The sequence below is a fragment of the Notolepis coatsorum genome (genome assembly GCF_963971535.1).
Source record: "Notolepis coatsorum genome assembly, chromosome: 4".
In the NCBI taxonomy this organism is placed as follows: Eukaryota; Metazoa; Chordata; class Actinopteri; order Aulopiformes; family Paralepididae; genus Notolepis; species Notolepis coatsorum.
The window spans coordinates 67,305,829-67,321,408 of NC_140168.1; the positions used below are offsets into that span (position 1 = coordinate 67,305,829).

The 15,580-nt window shown below is 43.4% G+C and overlaps 1 protein-coding gene across 1 annotated transcript in view; it reads left to right on the plus strand.

Annotated features, from left to right (window-relative positions):
• jarid2b (jumonji and AT-rich interaction domain containing 2b) overlaps positions 1-15,580 on the plus strand; it is a 303,218-nt gene that overhangs the window by 165,363 nt on the left and 122,275 nt on the right. The window contains exon 3 of the mRNA XM_084312574.1: positions 4,113-4,230. Coding sequence (XP_084168700.1) covers positions 4,113-4,230 — 118 coding nt within the window. The remainder of the gene's footprint in view (positions 1-4,112; positions 4,231-15,580) is intronic.

The window sequence follows — 15,580 nt, forward strand, 5'->3', positions numbered from 1 at the left end:
TGTGCATAGTTTAGTCTACACAGGCCATATTTCAAATAATCAAAATCGTACTTCATTCATCTTAAACATTCTTGATTTGGGGGATTGGTAGTTCCCATGAAATCTGAAGTTGTTCAAACGACAACAGCGATCCACCTTGAATTAAATCACACAGCCGAGTGAAACCTTGTTGGCTCAGTCACGAAAGGGGCTACTTAATTAATTAATCCAACCCACTTTATTTATAGAGCACATTTAAAAACAACAAAGTTTATGAAAGTGCTGTACAAGTCCCACAACATAAGGAAAAAATAAAAAAAAAAAAAGGAATAAAAAAATAAAAATAAAAAATAAAAAAATAGAAAATTCGAAGCTTCAAATTAAAATCGAAGCTCGGCCCCGAAGCTTCGATTGCCAAAAAAAGCTTCGAAGGTCAGCCCTAAACATAAGCATCAAGCTCGTCCTGTGTACCTCATACTGGTTGCCTCAACGTTTTTCTGCATGTTCCTCTTCATCGTTAACGTTAGTAGTGGGGGAAATTAGTATAAAGCGACGTCTGTTTCATCATTACTGTAGCCTACCTACCGCAAGGGAGGGCTTTGTAATTGTTGTTGAACTACTATCAGAAAGTGCACTCGGCCTCTCTGGTCGCAGGATGGATCAGTAACCTGTTATGCATTCTGTCAAGTCACGGCTGCTACACACTAACGTACGTTCATTCGCCACAGTCTATGTAATTTATATATATATATATATTAGGGATGCACCGAATGGGAAATTCTTGGCCGAAACCGATACCGAAAATAGAAAACAGTTGGCCGAATGCCCAAAGGCCGAAAATGATTCATAGAATAGATTTTTTTTTACCAATGTTGTTCAGCTACCTGATTATGGAAAAATATATGATTATGGCAAAACTTTACTTAAATAATAAATAATCACTATTATGGTTATTTTTGTATCACAAATGGTACTGTATTTGCAAATCTGGTATGTCATAAATGTATAGATGTAGCAGTACTGTCTATCTGTATGTCATGTATGTCATATATGTCCTGATGAATTGAAAATGGGGGACCCTGATGTAAACAAGACGAAAGTCTTTCTCTGGTCTGCATCCCCTTAACAATTGTGTGTATTGAGCAGCTGTACTGTATTGGACCCATTCTGCAATCTGTTAATAAAGTTTTCAATCAATCAGAGAGAGAGAGAGAGAGAGAGAGAGAGGGGGAGAGGGAGAGGGGGAGAGGGGGAGAGGGAGAGAGAGAGAGACTTTGGAACAGTAGACGTGCAACGTGTATGCTCGAGAATGATAATAATAATGCTCTTCAGATTATATTATCAACGACAGACAGCGTCAATGTGAGAAACACAACCCCCCCCCCCCCCCCTCTCGCTCTGAAGAATATGCATATTAGATCACTCAGTGATTAACCGCGACGAGCATATAGTAAATAAGGATATAAAGCATTGCGCGCGGAGTTTACATAGAAACAGCACGAGTCCCAAGAGGAGTTTTCACATGCTGCAGAATGCAGGACTGAAGAGCTCACGTTAAGCATGTAATGACTGAAGCCGCGTTTTGATGACATCATCACAACAACACGCGTTAGGTTACAGGTTGTTTCTGTTTCGGTGATATATTTTCGGTGAAAAAACTCTTTCGGCCGAAAGGGCATTTTTGGCCATTTTCGGCCGAAAACTTTCTGTGGCCGAAATTTCGGTGCATCCCTAATATATATATATCTTTTTACCTGCCAAGTTTTATATTTGCCAGCCAATTTAAATTCTAGACACCACGTGTGTGTTTGTGTGGAGAGAGAGTAGGTATATTTGTACTGCACATATGAGAGCAAGCACCTGTTCGTGTATTTGCTCAGTTTTGACAGATTGTGTAATGTATCAAACTTGCTTGCCATTGTGTGTCTCAAGCACCACATTCATCTTTGTGTAAAGGAAATAAATGTTGTCTTTCACTCTGTCATTTGATCTACTCATCCATCTCTCCCTTCCTCTTTCTCTCTCTCCCTCTCTCTCATCCATCTCTCCCTTCCCCTTTCTCTCTTCCTCTCTCTCATCCATTTCAAACATCTCTACCTCCCTCGTTATCTCCATCTCTCCCCTCTATCTCTCTCTGCCTCTTCCTCTATATCCCTCTCCCTCCTTCTCTCCCCCCTCTCTCTCCCTCCCTCCCTCTCTCTGTATCTGATCCTACAATGTTGAAACTTGTTCTAACACAGTAGCTGTGTTTCCTAGCAGAGGATCGTTGAAGTCTCCTCTCATCCTGAAACAACGCTGCACGCTCTGTTATTATCCGCCTCGTTTATTTTCTGTCTGACACCGACTATTACGGCTCTTTACAGTGCGGCACTTTGACTGACACAACCCTGCTACAACATCAGTCCAATGGAGTTTCACTGGGCTTGCCGATGAGGGGGAGGCAGGGACGCTGCGACTAGGCAGCCAATGAGAGAGAGGTCACTGGCAGGGGTTGAAGACTCTGGGACTAGGCAGCCAATGAGAGAGAGGTCACTGGCAGGGGTTGAAGACTCTGGGACTAGGCAGCCAATGAGAGAGAGGTCACCGTCAGGGGTTGAAGACTCTGGGACTAGGCAGCCAATGAGAGAGAGGTCACTGGCAGCGGTTGAAGACTCTGGGACTAGGCAGCCAATGAGAGAGAGGTCACTGGCAGGGGTTGAAGACTCTGGGACTAGGCAGCCAATGAGAGAGAGGTCACCATCAGGGGTTGAAGACTCTGGGACTAGGCAGCCAATGAGAGAGAGGTCACTGGCAGCGGTTGAAGCAATGAGATCTTGGTTTGCTTTGACCATTGTGACCATTGATGATTGTCCATTGTTCATTGAGCAGTGAGAGTAGAGATAGAGATTTTTTTTCTGCTCTACAGACGCACAGTAACCAGTAGTAACTTAGATGCACAGTAACTCGTGGGCCTCTAACTGGCCTCTACGGCACAGGTCACGTGAAGTACAGTGTTGCCCGAGGTGTCCTATCTAGCACAAAACCACCACTGCTTTTAGATAGGAAGCTATCGGCTCTGTGTGTGTGTGTGTGTGCAGAAGTACAAGGTGGTCTGATCAAAACCGGTTGCAGTTGGAGATTATCTCCCTTCTCATCTCTTTTCCTGGACATGAGTGCTTAGTCGTCACTCAGCACTGTGTGTGTGAGGAGGCGGGGCTGTTGGATAGGTGTGTGTGTGTGTCACTGTCGGAGGCAGATGTGGAATACAGTTAGAAAATATGCCTACTGATTAAATCGGCTAACAATAATTAGCCTCAGTCTGAGGAGGAAAAATGGCCACAGATCAACAGCCAATAGTTGCCTACAAACTAGGGATGTCCCGATCACGTTTTTTTGCTCCCGATCCGATCCCGATCATCGGATCATGTGATTTTGAGTATTTACCGATACCGATCTTTCCCGATCCGATCAAAAAATATATATATATATATATATATTTTTTTTTTTTCAACAAACATGACCATGTTCACGTCTTAAACTCATACTGAGGCCGTAGTTTTGGTTTTAAATTGCATATCATTAATTTATTTATTGTCACACAGAGCAGAAGAATTTTGCCAAAACAAACCAATAGTATCCAGCTGCAGAACGGCAGACCAGCCACACTCCCACTTTTATTGAAGTTATGAGAAATAATTGTCTCGTCTTTCTTTCTTTTCTTTCTTTCTTTCTTTCTTTCTTTCTTTCTTTCTTTCTTTCTTTCTTTCTTTCTTTCTTTCTTTCTTTCTTTCTTTCTTTCTTTCTTTCTTTCTTTCTTTCTTTCTTTCTTTCTTTCTTTTTCTTTTTTTCTTTCTTTCTTTCTTTCTTTCTTTCTTTCTTTCTTTCTTTCTTTCTTTCTTTCTTTCTTTCTTTCTTTCTTTCTTTCTTTCTTTCTTTCTTTCTTTCTTTCTTTCTTTTACATATGAATTAATTAATTGTAGTTTCACTCCTCCATCACCATATTAATGCAATGAAACACACATACCTGAGACACAAATACATGCAGGCATTTCACCAAGAGTGCAGGGTTAGTCATTAACAAGGGTTTAGTGCCTTGCTCAAAGGGTGCCAACAGCTCCCCTAAACCTAATCCTCTGTGCCCCTCCCCCTCCTAGGTTCCTTAGCCAATGGACAGCTGAATGGCTCAGGGTCAAAGGGCGGTCACAAGGATGACGGTTCACCGCACCAAGATGGTAGTGGTGAATACTGTCAGGATGGCCCAGCCAAGAAGAGGTAAGAGTGTGTGCGTGTGTGTGTGTGTGTGTGGACATGGGAGGGTGTGTCTGGACCTGGGAGTGTGTGTGTGGACCACCTGCGAGGGTGTGTGTGTGTGTGGACCTGGGAGGGTGTGTGTTTAAATTGAAATGGAGGCATGTAAGCCTTTGTATGAGAGCTGGATTTTGCATTGATGCAGAGAAGTGTTTTCTTGTGTGTAATAATAATAATGCAGGATCTGTCGCAGAGGTCTTTTAATTGGCATGCAACGACACTCAATGTTAGCGGCACACACACACCGGCACACACACGCATGCATCGTCTGTAGGATCGCCGATGCGATACTCCTCTGCGCTTAACCCATCCCGTCGTCCTTCCCCCCCCAAGGGCAGACGAGGGCTGTGGCGTGAGCCACGCCCGGGGACCATCCAAGTGCTCCTGCCCGTCTTTGTCACGGACGCGACAGCGTTAGCGATCTGTTGTTTTTGCATGTGTGAGTGTGAGGCCCTGTCCACACGAACGCGGGGTGTTATGTAACTGTGATTTAATGTGCGCAGTTGCACTGTTCTTCCACACGCATCCGGGTTTTTGGAACACTGCAACCGTGGTCTTTGAAAACCGGAGTCCAGGGTGAAGTTTTGGGCGCATCCCAGTTTCAGTGGTTGCGTGTGGACATAGTAACCGAGATTATTTCCAGTGTTTATGGCAGAGCTGTCTTTTTCTGGTCTGCATCCCCTTAACAATTGTTTGTATTGAGCCATATTGTATTGTACCCATTCTGCAATCTGTTAAATAAAGTTTTCATCCATTCATTCTACTAGCGTTAACGTTACCAGTACAATCAATGGCGAGCGATATAACAACATTAACCAGACTGCTATATCAACAATGTTTGTGTCCAGCAAGATAGTCTCCCATGTGTAACGTTACTACGCTAATGTACGCTAGCCGCAATGCTAACTATTATAATGGCAAATCCCAAGCATAGTAGCATGTAAGCTAACAAAACCAGCGATCTTTTTGTGAAACTAAACTCTCCGCTCTTGGTGGTAAATTGTGTTGATGTTGGTTTTGTTTCATCAACAAATGACGCAGAACACACAGTGAATGTATCCTTTTTTGTTTATTGCACTTGTTCTTGCTCAAATAATGCTAATATGTTCAAGCGAGCAATTTAAAGATGGCGGGTTTCTGTTTTGTGGACAGGACGTTATAACGTAGTGACACGCTCAACCCTTCTGATTGGTTGAAATGGCCTTCATGTTTGAACTACATCGCCACCTATTGCTTTGGCATTATACTACATGTATATTACATCACTCGGTAGCCGGGTTTTACAGTTTGCGGTTATTATTTTAAACCACTGTGTGTACGGAGGTTTATTTTTTTTTTAAACCTCTGTGTCAAAAATACCCGTGATCGTGTGGACTGGGCCTGAGTGTGAGTGTGAGAGGCCGGGGGGGGATGAACCTAATGCAGACCCTCTCGCTTCTCTTTTTGCACACAGCCCTGGCCTTATAAGGAGCTGGCGGGGAGTGTCTGTATGCAAATTCAGGTGTACGGGAACCAGGCCACGTGAGCGGATCGGCGCGGCCGAGAAATCCGCTCTTCGCTCATTAAAGCTTGGTCCGCTCCGCTAATCGCTCATGTTGACCCCGCCCCCAAGTCGCTCTCCGCTCGCTCCCCACTCACCTTGAATCGAGCGCTCCCCGCGCCAGATCGCTCGGCTTTTTTTTATTTTTTTTTGGAGCATGGTGTAAATTAGCTCAAACTACAACAGTCTACACCCCCTGGGCCCCTTAACAATTGTTTGTATTGAGCAGCATTGTAATTGTACCCATTCTGCAATGTTAAATAACGTTGTTTATCCATTCACTAGCTCTATTAAGCGATGATAGTTAGCCAAGCCACAATGCTATGGTCGCTGCCATTAACGTTAGCATGTAAGCTAACGACAACAACAATGGCGTCGATACTTTTCTAACAGGAGTGAGTGAAGGAGGAGGAGTGAAGCCTGAACAGGATATCACAGGTTCACCCTTCTCAATTCTCATTGGTTGAAAATGGCCTTCATGTTTGTACATCGCCATCTGTTGCTTTGGCATTGTACTACATGTATATTATTACATCAGTGTTAAACCACTGTGTGAGCATCCCGGAGTGGATTGGAGCGGAGGAGAACTCTCGCTCCGGACGTCGCGCCGACCCATTTTAAAACCCACTCCTCGCTCACGTCAAAACCGCCCGCTCCGCTTCCCGCGCCGCTCACGCTCCGATCCGCTCACATGGCCTGAGCGTGACCCAGATTCACTCCACACGCAAATCTTTTTTTTCACTCAGGCTATCGGTGATCGCAGTAAGTTCATTCATTGCAGACAGATTCTTTCATAGCACCACGACATTGTGTCGCACTGTACAGCCTTGGTTGTAGGCTAATGTTTTTTAAAAAATGTATCCAATTTGTATGGATTAATTTAGGAGTGAAATGCGAATGAAGGGTTGAAATCACAACTCGCAGTTTTTCTTTTTCTTTTTTGGAGCATGGTGTAAATGAGCTCAAACTACAACAATGGCGTCGATACTTTTTTTAACAGGAGTGAGTGTGGGCGTCATAGATATCTATGGTGGGCGTCTCTACAGTGACGAAGCCTGAACCCTTCTCATTGGTTGAAAATGGCCTTCATGTTTGTACATCGCCATCTGTTGCTTTGGCATTGTACTGCATGTATATATTACATCAACAGTGTTAAACCACTGTGAGCGGCCTGGAGTGGATTGGAGCGGAGGAGAACTCTCGCTCCGGACGTCGCGCCGACTCATTTTAAAACCCACTCCTCGCTCACGTCAAAACGGCCCGCTCCGCGCCCCGCGCCGCTCACGCTCCGATCCGCTCACATGGCCTGACGGGAACACGCTTCCAGTTTAAGAATGAGTGAGGTTTTTCATTCATGAGAACCCAGCTGCGTTGCTTCTGGCCACCTACGAAGACCGTTTCACGCGTTCAGGAATCCGGAGGAGGATTTTTGTGAATGTGTACAACATTTTTACCAAGATATTTACAAAGGTACTTACGGACATGTTCGCAAATGAGGACCAACGTTTCCATCCCTGTGGAAGGGTCCTTGAGCAAGGCGCTGAACCCCTACCTGCCACCAGGCCGTGTCTCAGAGAGAGATGACAAGAAAATAAACATGCATATCTCTGAGGTGGATGAACATGGGCACATGGTCCGACAGCAGGCCAGGGACCCGCGTTGTGGAATATCTTTCAAATCTGACGGTGGCAAGCATTTTATTGGAATTAATTTCCATCATTGTCCATTCAAATACAGGTGCATCTCAATAAATTTGAATATCGAGGAAAAGTTCATTTATTTCAGTAATTCAATTCAAAAAGTGAAAAACATATATTATATAGATTCATTACAGTGAAATATGTCGAGCCTTTATTTCTTTAAATGTTGATGATTATGGCTTACAGCTAATGAAAACCCAACATTAAGTATCTGATACAATTTGAATATTACTTATATATTACAGAAATGTCAGCCTACTGAAAAGTATATGCACTCAATCAATACTTGGTTGTGCTCCTTTTGCATGAATCACTGCGGCGTGGAGGCAATCGATATATTCCCTCAATAGTCTTAATTTATTGAGATGCACCTGTAGATATTCAGTATAAAGTTACACCTTTTGAACACAAGAGGGCGATACTAGACAGGTCCACTGCTGAGAGCCTCAGGGCATCTGCTCCCTGGCTGCTGTTTACAACATGGTGCCATAGTGAACCTACTGTTGTTTCTATACAAATGCATTAAAGAGGCCATCTTATGCCTTTTGTGTTTTCCCCTTACCTTTAGTGTTGTACAGCTGGAAGTGCTTGTAGAACGTCTGCAGAGTTACACAATCCAAAGTCCAGGTCAAAGGGAGTTATTCTCTCTGACATGCTAATGCCAATAACTATAATGGTAGTGCGTTTGTCTTTGTGGTTGTTAGCATTAATGCTAATAACTATATGGAGATAATTTAGTGTTTTTTTGTGTGTCTTTGCGTCCGGCCTGGTGGAGATTCACATTCTACTGAGCACACCTTTCTAGTTTGTCAATGCGTTTGACTGCCTCCTCACCTTATGTTATACACACACACATTATATTTGAGTGTGTCTCCTCCCATCTGACAGTATTCACCCATTCCCTCACCTGTTAACTGACTAATGTGTTGTTTGTCAAGTTAATAGTGTATGCACACAGGCCTGTGTGTGTGCATGCCTTGGAGAAACTTTTTGGGGAATGCGTGTGTGTGTGTGTGTGTGTGTGTGTGTGTGTGTGTGTGTGTGTGTGTGAGCATCAAAGCACACAGAGCATCAAAGCGTCTGTGCAAAGCTGGGGGTGTGGCTTCCAGAGGGGGCCGGACTAGACCAGATGTCCGTCTGTTCTGAAAGATATATGCAGTGAGTGAATGAGTGAAACACCTGCCTGGATCGTCCCATAGCTGTTATTTGATCCTAATGCTCTAATCTGAACCTAGTCATTCTAAACCCTTCATCTGATGGCCTTTGAAACAGGAGAGAGAGAGACTGGATGGTCAGGACACTGAAATGGCCCCAACATAGACAACATCACAGAGAGAGAGAGAGAGAGAGAGAGAGAGGCGATATGACTAGGGATGGGAATTGATCATGCCAATGCCTTTATTGATTCTGCTTATCAATTCCCTTATTGATTCCTGATCAATCGTCTGTGAGGAAAAAGCCTTTTGGGTCCATACAAAAGATCTGGCCTCTCAAAATCCTACCATTGACAAGGACACCTATTTGTTCATATAAAATATATATAGTTTTTCTTTTCAACCTCCTAGTCTATTGTCGTAAAAATATACCCTCCCTTTAATTTGACAGTTTCTTTTCAACATGGAGGTGGTAGTCGCTGTGGAGGGTAACTAGCATGTCTGGTTAAGTATGACACCAAGCAAGTATTGAAAATTATATTTTACAGACATTACAACGAACACTTGGACCGCTTCTTCCTCTCTACCGTGACTCCTTGTTGCAAATATAATAATAATAATAATAATAATAATAATAATAATAATAATAATAATAATGATAATGATAATGATAATGATAATGATAATAATAATAATAATATCCAGATGTGCACCATGTCAGAAAAACATGCAGACATCCATAAAATGTATTGATAAGCTTGGAGGCCTACAATTCTGATGGATTGGACAATTTGGGACCGGTTTCTGATTCCCATCCATAAATATGACATCATCAAACTGCCTGAGATGGAGAAAGGAATATTATGTTGTTCCTGTACCCATATTTAAATCTATATTAGACTTATCTTAAACAGTTATATTAGACCTATATTTAACCTACTGTACATTTAAACATTTACTTTATTGTCATACTGATGTCATCGCAACACACACACACACACACACACACACACACACACACACACACACACACACACACACACACACACACACACACACAGTTTCCCTCTATCCATCTTCACTAGTACTCTATCCAATAAAATAACATTTGTATTGATCTATTCATTCTATTTGATTTAGCTGTCCCCTCTTTCTTAATTAGTTCCTAATTTGTCCCTAGTGTCTGAAATATGATCAGTAATTTCTGTGTTTTTGTTTCACACATTTCCTGGAAGATTATAAGCGTTCTGCATTATTGCATTGACTTACACAAGGACAACACCATTGGAAATAGAATGTGACAGATTTGTCCATTTAAACATTTAAATGGACTATTTGACAATTAGAGGCAGTATTTCCTGTGCTGAGGACAGCCCTGTTATAGAATGTTAGACTGTTTTAATAACGCCATAAACTGGCCAAATTAACTCACTCTGTCCACATTCGCTCTCTCTCTCTCTTTGGGTGAATGCCAACAGTTCTCTTTGCATCATCGAGTATAGTTTAGTCTGAGGCCAGACTTCTGTCTGCTTTTCATTAGTTCTCTCTCTCTCTCTCTCTCTCTCTCTCTCTCTCTCTCTCTCTCTCTCTCTCTCTCTCTCTCTCTCTCTCTCTCTCTCTCTCTCTCTCTCTCACACACAGACACACACACACAGCTAGATGAAGAAAGAGTTCTCACTATTCTGCTAATAAGCCAGCTAGCCCAGCCAGCACTTGGCAGCGGCCTCTTGCCGTTCTTATTTAGCTCACATTTTGTGTGTGTGTGGGTGGGGGGGGGTGGGGGGGTGGCTGAGCATAGGGTGACTGAGCGTAGGGTGACTCCGGTGCCCTGGCACAGACAGTCCCACGCGGGCGGGTCGGTGTGAGGTGACTGAGGCGGTGCCAGGAGCTGTTACACCTGGCACCCGCCAACACCCAGAGGAACGAGAGAGGAGTGGAGAGAGAGAGAGAGGAGCGGTTATACCTGGCACCCGCCAAGACCCAGAGGAATGAGAGAGGAGTGGATAGAGAGAGATAGAGACATGAAAGAATAGATAATGGCAGAGAGACGGAGAGAGAGAGTGAGCAAAGCTGCTACACATGTCTTAATGAAATGATGTCATTTCATTTCATTAGATCACATTGATTTAATGGTTATTTAATGGCTTTTGTTTTGTTTAAAGGACATTTTTGTATTTTGTATTGCATTATTGGTATGGTTGCTATAACTTTGAATGACTTTAACTGATCTAATGAGGTGTAGGAAGGAGAGAGGTGTAGGAAGGAGAGAGAGAGGTGTAGGAAGGAGAGAGGGAGGTGTAGGAAGGAGAGAGGTGTAGGAAGGAGAGAGAGGTGTAGGAAGGAGAGAGGTGTAGGAAGGAGAGAGAGAGGTGTAGGAAGGAGAGGTGTAGGAAGGAGAGAGAGGTGTAGGAAGGAGAGAGGTGTAGGAAGGAGAGAGGTGTAGGAAGGAGAGGTGTAGGAAGGAGAGAGGTGTAGGAAGGAGAGAGAGATGTGTAGGAAGGAGAGAGAGATGTGTAGGAAGCAGAGAGAGAGGTGTAGGAAGCAGAGAGAGAGGTGTAGGAAGCAGAGAGAGAGATGTAGGAAACAGAGAGAGAGCGGTGTAGGAAGCAGAGAGAGAGAGAGATGTAGGAAGCAGAGAGAGAGATGTAGGAAGCAGAGAGAGAGATGTAGGAAGCAGAGAGAGAGAGGTGTAGGAAGCAGAGAGAGAGGGGTGTAGGAAGGAGAGAGGGGTGTAGGAACTAGAAGCAGAGAGGGAGATGTGTAGTAAGGAGAGAGGGGTGTAGGAAGCAGATAGAGATGTGTAGGAAGGAGATAGATGTGTAGGAAGCAGAGATAGATAGAGGGGTGTATGAAGCAGAGATATAGAGGTGTATGAAGCAGAGAGATAGAGGTGTAGGAAGCAGAGAGAGAGGTGTAGGAAGCAGAGATAGATAGAGGGGTGTAGGAAGCAGAGATAGATAGAGGGGTGTATGAAGCAGAGAGAGATGTGTAGGAAGCAGAGAGAGATGTGTAGGAACTAGAAGCAGAGAGAGAGAGGTGTAGGAACTAGAAACAGAGAGAGAGCGAGAGGTGTAGGAACTAGAAGCAGAGAGGTGTAGGAAGCAGAGAGAGAGATGTGTAGGAACTAGAAGCAGAGAGAGAGAGAGGTGTAGGAACTAGAAACAGAGAGAGAGAGAGGTGTAGGAACTAGAAGCAGAGAGAGAGAGAGAGGTGTAGGAACTAGAAGCAGAGAGAGAGAGAGGTGTAGGAACTAGAAACAGAGAGAGAGAGAGAGGTGTAGGAACTAGAAGCAGAGAGAGAGGTGTAGGAACTAGAAGCAGAGAGAGAGAGGTGTAGGAACTAGAAGCAGAGAGAGAGAGAGAGAGGTGTAGGAACTAGAAGCAGAGAGAGGTGTAGGAAGCAGAGATAGAGAGGTGTAGGAAAGGAGGAGGAAGGAAGCAGGGAGAGAGGGAAAGTGGAGACAGACAAAGAGGGAGGAGAGATGGGGAGGTATAGGAAAAGAGGAGGAAGCAGTGAGTGAGGGAGGGAGTGAGCGAGAGGAGACAGGTGTGAGAGGTTCAGTCTGGGCCAAGGTCTCCTTTAGAAGTGTTTGTGTGAGCGTCTGTGTGTTTGTCTTCCCATGCTCAGACCCTGCAAGGTGCCAAGACATTGTAGTGCTCTGCCACCGACACCGTCGTGCTCCATATGGGTTTGGCCGGCTAAGCCTAGCCCCCCCCACACGCACACACACACACACACACATACACACACACATGCAAGCGGGTGCACGGTTGGGTTCAATTCAAGCCAGGAACTCGATTTTTTGACCAACTTTTTAATATTGAAAAACCTTTTGGTCACGCAAATATATTATATTATTGTTATATAACAATCCTATACAAGATTGTTGAATTATTGGCACATTTTATGTCGAGGAATAGGCTTGCCGTGCATTTGATTTTCAATCCACTATGAAATAAAAGTGGCGCCATATGTTAGTCGTATCCTATTTGATCCCTATTGATAATCGCTGTGCTTTGGAAATTCTTCACCTTTAATCACAACCCGGCTTAGTTTACACAATGTTGTTGTTGTAACTAACAGATTTGCTGAAAAAAAACTAAACCTTTGTCCGTAGATCAACTTGTATTACGGGTTTTACGCATAGACCTAACGTTAGGTTTGACGTGTGCATTTCCCGGTTGATCAGATTACGGTGGCCTAGTAATGGGCAATAGCGAACTTTAAATACTTAACCTGCAAACATAAGACTGTTATTGACACATTATTGATGTACCTAAGAGATTCGCTGGGGGCTGATTTTAATGTATAAATGAACAATGAATTAACTGATAAATGAACAATATCAAAGAAACTGGTTTGTGCTGCAATTAAAGAATGTTCAGCGCTGCAATAACCACTTCCATAGTTCCTGTACCTTTTGTAATTACCTCCCGCCGGGCTCGTACTTCTTTGGGGGTAAAATAATAAAGACCCTGTTCCCTGTGATGGAGACACAGTTACTCAAAAGGTAGTTCCTGTGGAAAGAAACAGGGCTTTATTGATTAAATCATCATCATCATCATCATCATCATCATCATCATCATCATCATCATCATCATCATCATCATCATCATCATCATCATCATCATCATCATCATCATCATCATCATCATCATCATCATCATCATCATCATCATCTTTCTTTCTTTCTTTCTTTCTTTCTTTCTTTCTTTCTTATTCTTTCCTATTCTTCCTCAGTTTATTGATGGACAGCCACGGCCTGCAGGCCACAGAGACCTCCACATGCCCTCCAAATCAATTACTGACCCCCAGAAAGTGTAGAAAGTAGTCAGCTCTTTAAACTGGGTTTAACGTGTGATTTAAAGCAGTCTTAGAGCCTTAGCTCATCACTACAATTTTACAAAGAGCTACACACACATACACACACACACACACACACACACACAGCTGCAGAAACTTGGGTGTGTGTGAATCAGGGGATAGACTGTTGTAAGCAGACATGGTCCACATTCTCTTTCTCTCTCTCTCTCTCTCTCTCTCTCTCTCTCTCTCTCTCTCTCTCTCTCTCTCTCTCTCTCTCTCTCTCTCTCTCTCTCTCTCTCTCTCTCTGTGTCTATTGAACCTCAGCTTTAGCTCCTTTTAAATCTACTTTCTCTGTTGTCTGAGCCAAGACACACACACTCAGCTGTCGCTGCTCGTTTTGTTTCAACTAAATGAATGCCAAGTGTGTATACACACACACACACACACACACACACACACACACACACACACACACACACACACCACACACACACACACACACGTCTCTCCTAGCGTAACCAATGACTCTTGTCAGTAATAATCACCTTTGCCATATATGAAGGATTGCAGACCCCCCCCCCCCCCACGCACGCGGCAATGTCGGTTAATATGGGCCTATAATGCATGTATTGATTGCGTGTGAATGGTTTTTTGAAGTGGCCTATATACGGATCAACATGCCCTAATGCAATTATGATTCAGTCACACACACACATAGACACACACATAGACATTCACACACACACACATGCACGCACATTCTCATAGTCAAAGAGACTCACACAGAGGGGCAGTAGTGTTGAGCTGGTGTGTCTGGTCTAGAGTCAGTTGTGTTGTGCTGGTGTGTCTGATCTAGAGTCAGTTGTGTTGTGCTGGTGTGTCTGATCTAGAGTCAGTTGTGTTGTGCTGGTGTGTCTGATCTAGAGTCAGTTGTGTTGTGCTGGCAGGGAACAAACTTAACTTTTTGACTTACCAGCCATTTGGCTGGTAGATTTAAAAAACTACCAGCCGGGCAGATTTTTTACCAGCCACAAATTAGTATTATATTGTAACGTTTGGCCACTTTAAATCATTGAACAGAGAGAGAGAGAGGTAGATAGATAGAGAGAGAGAGAGAGAGAGAGAGAGAGAGAGAGAGAGAGAGAGAGAGAGAGAGAGAGAGAGAGAGAGAGAGAGAGAGAGAGAAGGCAGGCCTGAAAACCTACCTGTTCAAAAAGGCCTTTGACTGTTAGCTTTTTATTTTAATTTTATTGCGCTTTTGTTTTTAAATTGTCTGTTTATACTATGTTTTTAATTAACTATGTTCTATTTTTATCTTATTTTTATTCTGTATTTTATTTAATTTGTTTTTACTAATAACTATTTTATTTCTATTTTTTTAACTGTTTAACCATGTAGTGTAGCACTTTGGGATCCCAGTGAACAAAAAGTTCATTACAAATCCAATCTATTATTATTATTATTATGTGTGGCTGCCGCCCTGGCGGACATCTGTGCTCTACTGAGTGCACCTTTCTAGTCTAGAGAGAGAGCGCTGATTCCCCGTAGCTGAGCAGGGTTGTTGTTGTGTCTGGTCTAGAGTCAGTAGTGTTGTTGTGTCTGGTCTAGAGTCAGTAGTGTTGTTGTGTCTGGTCTAGAGTCAGTAGTGTTGTTGTGTCTGGTCTAGAGTCAGTAGTGTTGTTGTGTCTGGTCTAGAGTCAGTAGTGTTGTTGTGTCTGGTCTAGAGTCAGTTGTGTTGTGCTGGTTTGTCTGGTCTAGAGTCAGTAGTGTTGTTGTGTCTGGTCTAGAGTCAGTAGTGTTGTTATGTCTGGTCTAGAGTCAGTTGTGTTGTTGTGTCTGGTCTAGAGTCAGTAGTGTTGTTGTGTCTGGTCTAGAGTCAGTAGTGTTGTTGTGTCTGGTCTAGAGTCAGTAGTGTTGTTGTGTCTGGTCTAGAGTCAGTTGTGTTGTTGTGTCTGGTCTAGAGTCAGTTGTGTTGTGCTGGTTTGTCTGGTCTAGAGTCAGTCGTGTTGTGCTGTTGTCTGGTCTAAAAAAAAAATAAGTTTTTGCCTCAAATCTTGCGCCTCCATTCCAATGAAACGAAAGTAAGCGGCGCCTCGACTCCACCTCTCTACAAC